The sequence below is a fragment of the Petaurus breviceps genome, unplaced genomic scaffold (assembly GCF_028583685.1).
Source record: "Petaurus breviceps papuanus isolate PSGF00001 unplaced genomic scaffold, PetGlider_PUasm1.0 90617, whole genome shotgun sequence".
Taxonomy (NCBI): domain Eukaryota; kingdom Metazoa; phylum Chordata; class Mammalia; order Diprotodontia; family Petauridae; genus Petaurus; species Petaurus breviceps.
In genome coordinates this window covers 566,348-575,242 of record NW_027187287.1, presented here as the reverse complement: position 1 = coordinate 575,242, position 8,895 = coordinate 566,348, and the positions used below count along the sequence as shown (strand labels likewise).

The following is an 8,895-nucleotide window of genomic DNA, read 5'->3' as shown; positions in this document are numbered from 1 at the left end:
GACTCAACCTTAAAAAAGGTCTCATAAAAATACAAAATTGTCTCTGGAGGAAATAAATGCATTTATTCCTTTATATTTAAGCACTTCACAAGTAGAAAGCACAAAGTTTCATTAGTCTGTGGGAAGTAACAGGTTAAATATTTGATAGAAATGTATGAGTAAGAGGTAGCTCTGAAACAATGGGAAACTAGAAAGTTAAAAGCAACTGGTAATAAAAATCTTATTCAAGTTACTGATGGATTTCTTGAGCTTACAATATAAACAAACCTCTATTGAATTTAGACCAAGATAGAAAATAGTGTCTGTTCCAGGAAATACAGAAATTTATAACTTAATCTCCACCCTAACATTTTACTATACCATCTATGCCTAACATTAGGTATCCCACTATACTCCTGATTGAGTCTCTCAAAGGGAATCTTTCTTTTGCCTCAAGGTTTCATGCAAGAAACTTGAGTATTTCTTGACTTCAACCCTCAAATTGGCAATTAATACATTCCAGAATGTCAATGATTCAAGATAACTGCTACTCTATCTAGTTGGATCTGTACCTCAAATATACCTAGCATTAAAAAAAATTATAAACAAAAAAATACTGATCCTCTATGGTGAAAACTACTGGAAATAAAAATGCAGCCCTTTGATGGGAATTCTGCTTGTTAAAAAGTGACAGTAAAAAGCCAAATTTACCCTTTTTGAAAAAAAATATGGTTCTTGACAACCATTTTACAAGGTTAGGCCCAGTGAAATTTACATTTAGCTATAGGTAACACTTAGGCCAAACATTTAGTCCAAAGAACAAGTATTTCTTGTTCCAAAAAGCACATATTTGCAATGTTATTTTACATGCTACAAGGCATCACATGCATTAGCGCAAGGAAAATAATTTTAACCCTAGTCTCACTTTTGCATCAAAAGATTTGGGATTTAAGCTGTGTGAGCTTAGAATTTGCTTCATCTTGGGGGGAAAATGGAAGCAATGCTACCAATAATAGGGTTTTGTGAGGAAAAGTGCTTTTGTAAACTTGAAAGCACTGTATATGAAATATATCCATTATCTCACCTAACAACGAAGCTCTCTCTTTTACTCATTTCATTTCTTTCAAAATTACTAAGCCTTAAAAGTTGGGGGGGGGAAGAAGAGGAAGGGGATAGGGAAGATTGTAAACCTGATGTATGCATAATTAATCCCAACAACCAATACTGTGGGTTGAAATGCAAGACCAGTTTAGGCTTTTTACTAGCATTTGATACAGAAAAGCATCTATGACATTTTCCATTTAACTTAAGTTGTACAACTGTAAAGTAAACAATTTCCATTTCAAAATCAGTCTTCAAATATCTTTATTGGAAGGCCATGCATTGCCTTCATTTACTGTATTTCAAATCACTGTACATTTACTTGAGTGAAAACACTGCCTGCATTTTCTAGTACAAAAAAAAAAACCTAAAAATTGTTTCAGGAATGTAGAGAAATATCCAACTTAAATAGCGAAAAAGTGCACCATAATTACTGCTGCACTGCAGTCATTTCTGCATCTCCCATGTTTCTTAAATAACTATCTTGTCTGATAACACACAATATAAAGAGCAATTATGAAAAAACTGAGACATTTACATATACTTCTAAAGTCTTATTGAGAATATCCTGTTGGCATTGGATAACCTATCATAGGTGCAGCTGCAGTAGCAGGATATGCATATGCCTGTTGGTTCATGCCATTGTGCATATTTGGGACATTATTTCCATATTGCTGTGTACTGTCATAACCATTCTGGTAAGTCCCTGTTGGATTACCAGTCCTAAAACTAGTCTGTATACCAGCAGACACAAAATTACTTCCAAAGCTCCCATTGGTGTAACTTGCAGCACTGTAGACACCATTCTGAGTTTTTGCCCCAAAATCTCTCTTAAGCAGACTAGAATAACCTCTGTCATAATTTTCCCTGTCCCTAAAGGTATTAAATCCACCCCTTTTGCCCGCAGAGTATCTGTCACGTCGATCATCCTTCATGCCTCCTCTACCCCTGGAACGACCTTGTGGGAATGGGGGAAAAAAAAAACGAGAAAATTGTCAATCAAAATCAGTTTCCTGGAGCTTGATGCAAATCAATGTTAAGCAAAGACAGCAAACAGGGAATTCAATTTATCTCCACTATTACCATAATTAGATTTAAGTAATCAATACTCTTTCTCCCCCCACCCCATCTGTCACTAATTCCTTAAAAATTCCATTTATTACTTAGAGGCAAATGACACATGAATCTTTTGACAAAATTTACGTACAGTAACAAATTATCCTAATTCAGAAAAATGAACATACCTGAACCTCTGTCTTCAATTAACTGAAGCAATTTGGGATTGATTGCTTGATTAGCCTCCCGAAGCACAGAGATGAGGTCGCTTACTTGTTTTATGTTATTAGGTGTAAAGAAAGTATATGCTGTGCCTGTTTTGGTACTACGGGCAGTGCGTCCAATTCGGTGGATATAATCCTCTGAAGAGTTAGGGTAGTCATAATTGATGACAAATTTCACATCTTCCACATCTGTAAAGTGTTGCAGTGTGGCAAAAAAGCAACATAGGAAGTTTTGCACACCACAACAGCCAGACCAAAAATAAAAGTTAGACAATTGTATTCCCAAGAAGGTATGGGCTGAAAGGAATATTGTTAAAATGATTATCCGCTTCTGCGAATACCAGCAGTGAGGTAAAAAAAAAAAATTAAATGCACACTCCATCTATTAAATCTTACCACCCACCCAGTGATAATCTACCACAAGGAATGTGCATTCATATTCACTAGTTCATTCCCAACTCAGCAAGTTCCCTTACAGATCATCAAGTGACATCTGAATGCTTCTGCGCAGTAGGGCCACTAAAGTTCACAGCAACCTCTTCATGTGTTCATTTGAGGACCTTTAAGCAAAAATGTACATGGTCCTTCGTATTACACACTCATCAGAAGTTCAAAATTCGGGCCTCACTGCTTGTCTTGCCAAGACCTTACAACCGCAGCTGCAAGAAAAACATACCTGTCCCCCAAAAGCCATCAAGTTTTTATGCACTGTGTCTCGTCTAGGCAAGCGCTTCCAAGAAGCCAGGATTCACTTGAGAATGTGTCTCTCTCTGGCAGGTCTCGACATGACGACTACTGTGTAGGTGAGGGAGGAACTTTCAAAGCACTGCTTTCCTTTCCCACTGACTAAGTGTGAGAAGTTGTTCCTTCTCTAGATTCTCATGTGCCAGTACTCACCAATTTGTACAAGGCTAGTACCTTTTAAAGCTGCTCTCTCCTTTTCAAAGGAACAAAAATTTCATTGAACATTGAAGTTTGGAAATATTTCTTCAACATTTCAGCAAAGTCACTGAAACTCAAAGACCCACAGATCACAGTAAACAGTTTGTACAAAACAAGCGCTGTACCATGGCAATCATGCAAAGCATGGGACAGAAGAAATACCACGGCAGAGTGAACTGTGAATAACTTCCATTTTTTCCCCCTGAGAGAACAGTTTATGGTGTAGTAGTTAAGGTGGTATGTTCTGCCTTTTGAAGATTACTGGCACACAATGCTTTCAGCTTTTCACCTCTCTATTCGACTGGAAGCAGCCAGCCGATCACTAGTCCTCCATCCCCCTCGAGTCCTCCGATTGTCATGCCTAGGCCTTGCCACAAAGACTGCACCTTTATGTGAAAAAAAACTTAGAAAAATGCAGAGGTTAAAGAAAGCAATAAACTTTCTTTAAAAAAAAATAATGGTTGTTTTTTTTTGTTTCTGGAGAACCAAGCCATGAAGTGTTTCTACTAACCTAGCCCTCTAGATGCAACATCTGTGGCAATCAGGATAGGAGCTTTTCCATGTTTGAATTCTATCAAGAGAATTGAAATGAGAATCACTGAACAAAATCTGGCAACAGATTTTTAAAAGTTTTTAAATGCCGTAAGAGTTTATCTATACATACCATTTAGAACCCAGTCTCGCTCCTGTTGACTCTTGTCACCATGGATACCCATTGCAGGCCACCTAATTTAAAAATAAAGGCAGAATACAGATGAATTCAGCCCTATAGTCAAATTGGTTAACACTCTGCTCAACTTTTATGAACTATTAAGAGTGCCATGAATGGGAAGGAAATCTTGGCTATTAACAGACTTGACTAATAATAGACTTAGTATTTAATTTCAAGATTATAAGACCTAAATTTAATCTACCTTCCTCAATTTGCTTTAGAATTGCACAAATTACACAGGTGAAAAAATGGGATTTTAAAATCCAAAATGTACTAGCCCCAAAAGTGCTTCAAATAAATCATGATGGCTAATTACCAGAGAGATTCCAGTTCAGTTTGTCTCTTTTGTGATGGAAACACTTCAGTTTAGTTAATACCTACACAACCACATTAGCCTTAGTTAAATACCTCCCTCACCACCCTTAGTCTTCTCAGTTTTACAACATTAACACAAACACTATTGGCACAATAGATTTAAAAGCTACCATGTTTTCAATACATACCCATCTCTCCTCATTTTCCTGGTAAGTTCATCACACCTTCTTTTGGTTTCCACAAAAACAATAGTTTTATTTTCCTTTTCACTCATGATCTCCTCCATCAATCGAATAAGTCTAGAGAAAAAAAAGTAGCACAGAAACAATTTTAAAAGAAAAACAAACTTTTGAGAGCTACTTCAATGCATTTTAGATTTGCATACACACAAAACACACAGGTGTCCCCAACCTCAATCTGAATAGACAAGTTATATACTGTGTGTTAAGGATCCAGTTTTTTTTTCCTGAGTTAATAATGTCTGGTTCAAAGAAAAACGCCAAGCTTTATGAAAACTTACTTCTCATCCTTTTCTACATCATGACACACATCCACAATCTGAAGAATATTGTGATTTGCACTCAGTTCCAGAGCACCAATGTTGATGTGAATATAATCTTTCAAAAAATCTTCAGCAAGCTGCCTCACCTCTTTTGGCCAAGTTGCACTCCACATTAGAGTTTGTCTGTCAGGCTAAAAAGACACATGGATTTGTCTACCAGGCATTAAAAAAAAATTACCCACAATTTTGAGTGGGATCTGTGTATAAACAACAAATTTAAGAAACTTACTCTTATCTGATCAACAATCTTCCTGATTTGAGGCTCAAAGCCCATATCAAGCATTCTGTCTGCTTCATCAAGCACAAGGTAAGTTGTTCTTCTCAAATTAGTTTTCCCACACTCCAAAAAGTCTATCAGTCTTCCAGGTGTTGCAATGCAAATTTCTACACCTGATCAAAATAATGAAAAAAGAGTAAAAGATGAAAAGAATTAAGGTACCAATACAATTCACATCAAAACCTTTCATGGTAGAGAAAAGGGTTGCTACAAACCTCTTTCCAAGTCCCGTATTTGTGGTCCCTTTGGAGCACCACCATAGATGCAAGTGGATTTTAGACGACATGCTCTACTGTATTCAGCAGCTACCTGCTGTACCTGTTGGGCCAGTTCACGAGTTGGCGCCAGCACCAAACACTGAGAAGGAAGAACAGCTGTTAACACATATAGCTAGGAACTAATATAGAATTAATTTACAAATGTCATCAGAATATTTTCAGCAGGTTAGAAGGTAATTAAAAGAAGATAGCTGTAATTTGCTACCATTAGAAACATCTAAAACTTGTCCCATAAAACAAGGTGAATCTTGATTAAACATTCCCTAACATCTAAAAGTACCTGTTGGTTCATTTTAGTTCTGTGAAAATTAAAAGGTCATGCAACTTAAATCACATAATATCTAAAATTTGAATCATTTATATAATTATATAGAGAATTAAATATAAAACGTATACTTACGATAGGCCCATCACCTCTCTCTAGGAATGGCTGATGATTTATGTGGACAATGGCAGGCAACAAATACTAATTATGGAAGAAAAAAAGTTGCATTATAGCCTAAACAAACTAATTTAAATTTAATTATATTTCTAACTTGAATAACACACTTAAAAACCCAAACAACATAGCAGGGTGCACAAACTTTGAATTGGTACATTTTTGTGTATCACTCAAAAATCTCTCAGACTTACCGACAGTGTTTTCCCTGATCCAGTCTGTGCTACTCCAACCATATCCAACCCACTTAGAGCAACAGGCCACCCTTGGGCTTGGATAGCAGTAGGTTCAGTAAAGTTCTGCCTTGCAATTACATCCATGACATTTGCTGTAATTAAAATAACACTAGATTAGGGAAATTATTAAGCACAAAGTGATTCCAGGAAATGTGACCCAAATGAATACTCACCAGGAAAATTCGCTTCATAGAAATTCAGAATTGGTTTTGGGCAGTTGTGACCTCGTACTGTAATTTCTTTGCTTCTTCGATATGTATCAACTTCTTGCTACAACGTAAAACTCAGTCATGTAAAAAAACGTGTACACAAATTTATTTCCTATACTCTTACATAAGCTGACAAATTCCTCAAACAGAAAAATTTTACCATAAACTTTTTAAAACAAATCATGCCCTCCCCCCAAAAAATTAACTGCAATTCATCATCTCCTGACATAAATATTTATTCCATAAACCAAGCAAAAGATTGATTAAATCCACTAACAGCTTTCAGGAATATCTAATGAGTTAACAGCTTTCAAGTCTGCTGCTTGGGGAAAAAAATCTCTTGCTGTTATCTATGCCACTGGTCTTTACTAGAGCATAACTTTAGTTTTATCAATACTATGCTCTTAGAAAAACAATCCTAACTCCCCCCCCAAAACGTCAAAGCACTTAAATTACTTACTGCTGTACGCCTAGCCAAATCAGGATGTTCCTGATAAAAATTCTTTTCAAATTTGGGCAGTTCCTCGAGATTCCATTTCTTTTTAATGAGTTTCTCCCCAGGGTTTCCAAATTTCTTTCCAGATAGGGGTCCTCCTCTACTTCCTCCAAACCTAGGGGCCCCAAACCTAGAAGAAAAGATGAAAAGTCTAGGCCTCAAAAACATAACCATTTAACTTACAGCACGAAAATATAGGATTCAATAAAGTCACTTGGGATACTGTATTCCTAAAGTCAGGGAATTGAATGACTTTTTTCCTTCACCTTGGGCTTTATTCCTATGCTAGCCAGCCTTACCCTTAGTTTCCAGTAACAGCAATTTTAATTTTACAATTTCCCAGTGAGCACTTCTAATCAATAACATCCCTTGTTTCCGGCTGTCTAGCCCGGTAAGCGCTATCTGAGTAGTGGGGAAAGATTGGGACAAAATTCCTTGTCACAGAATAGCCAAGAGATGATAGCAGTTATATTTTCCACGAGTGAAAACAATAACTAAAAGCGTGGGGAGAAGGCCCAAACTTCAAAAGGGGAGATAAAGGATAAACAATTCTAATTATTTACACTAGGCTTTTCCTAAGAGTCAAACGTTTCCCAGCGGAAAGCAGATAACAGAACGGCCCCGAGCTGACAGCTCGCTAGAAAACAAGGGGAGGTCCCCCGGGAGCCTCATTATGCGCCCCGGTGGGTGGGCTCAAGATGAAGGTAACCGCGGTTACATAAGGCCGAGGATGGAGGGAGGGGCCGCGCCGGGTACCAGGGGAGGAGTCGCGGCCCCGGGCGGAGTCCGCCGGGCCGCGTTCCCGCTTGGGCGGCGCTTCCCCCTTTGTCTAGCATTTCACTCTGCGCCACATTTTCTCAAAGCTGCCATTTTGAGCTCCTCCGCCGGGTGGGGTAACAAAGGCGCCGCCGCCATGTCCGGGGCCGGCATTTTGTCTCGACAGCTCCCCCACATGGGGGAGACCGATTGCCCCCCGCCCTCCGGTCCCCGCTCGGCCTCCCGAACGACTTCGGAACCTTCCCAAGTTGGGGTGATTAAGGGACCTTTCTGAGACTTCTTTCTGGGACTCCCCAAATGGCGCAGACTATCCGCCGCCAGGCCCTGCCGGGAGCTCCGTGCTCACCCTGCTTTGACGTCGCGCTCTCCTTGTCTCCCCACCTGGGGCCTATCCCTTCTAAATCACAACCCCGACGCGAAAATAAATGCTATCAAAATAAACCCTTACATCGCTTCACCATAAAAAGAGCCACCAGACACGCACCGATGGCGCCCGAGGACTCCTGTCGCCGACAGGGCCCCTGCCCACTTCCTTTGGACCCCACCCCCATCCCTACCCCTTCCCGGCCGCGACTGACGAATGTCCGTACTCACCCTCGATCCCGGCCGCGGTCTCTGTCACTCGAGTATCCAGACATGGCGTCAATGGTTGCGGTTGGAGGGAAGCAACCGAGAAGCGGGAAATCGCAGGGGAGGGGGGGAAAGGTGGCTTCGGCGGTCGCGAGGCCGTGCGGGGGCGGTGGCCGAGGCGGAGGCTGCAGCTAAAACAAGAGGTACCCAAGCCGGTGGAAATGAATGAGGAGCCAGAAGGCTCCCGGCAGCCGGTTTTATACCTGGACCGCCTCCTCCGCCGCAAAGCGCGATGGGAACCGCTCTATGACCTCATCGCCCCACCCCCTTCGAGGAGGGGGAGGGGGAAGACACCAAGGTAACAACACCCGCAGGCGTTCCGAGCGCGCCATGTTCTAGCCTCGGTTTGCCGTCCCAGCACCCCTCCCCCACTTTAGTTCGTTATTAACTCAGCGGCCCACCCGCGAATGTTTCCCTTTCCCTCGCTCCTTCTCTCAGGGAACGCCCTTACATCTCACCAATTCAGGAATGATCAACCCCACTCTTCTGTTTTCCTCCTCTAAGGCAGGCCGTAAAGCATTAACGCCACTGCACCCCGGACTAGACGTTTGCGACTCTTAAGGGCCACAGTACACTATCAGGAAAAAGGAGGCGGAGGCTTCTCCTATCACGTGAGCATAACCCCCAACCCACTGGGCCGGCAACCGCACTATTTATCCACT

At 40.7% G+C, this 8,895-nt stretch overlaps 1 protein-coding gene across 2 annotated transcripts; it reads right to left on the bottom strand.

Moving 5' to 3' along the window:
• Positions 1 to 1,327: 1,327 nt before the first annotated feature.
• On the bottom strand, positions 1,328 to 8,838 carry DDX5 (DEAD-box helicase 5). Of its 2 annotated transcripts, none has more exons than XM_069063957.1 (14): positions 8,685 to 8,838; positions 8,198 to 8,364; positions 6,791 to 6,956; positions 6,295 to 6,391; positions 6,080 to 6,213; positions 5,847 to 5,912; positions 5,384 to 5,525; positions 5,121 to 5,281; positions 4,850 to 5,022; positions 4,518 to 4,628; positions 3,967 to 4,028; positions 3,814 to 3,873; positions 2,325 to 2,549; positions 1,328 to 2,038 (listed from the first exon to the last, which is right to left on the bottom strand). In XM_069063957.1, exons 2-14 carry the CDS (start codon positions 8,239 to 8,241, stop codon positions 1,635 to 1,637), a joined length of 1,845 nt encoding a protein of 614 aa, XP_068920058.1. In that variant the 5' UTR covers positions 8,242 to 8,364; positions 8,685 to 8,838; the 3' UTR covers positions 1,328 to 1,634. The 2 variants fall into 2 exon arrangements, with proteins under 2 accessions (XP_068920058.1, XP_068920059.1); XM_069063958.1 differs by having other exon boundaries at positions 8,692 to 8,829.
• Between the last annotated feature and the right edge of the window lie 57 nt (positions 8,839 to 8,895).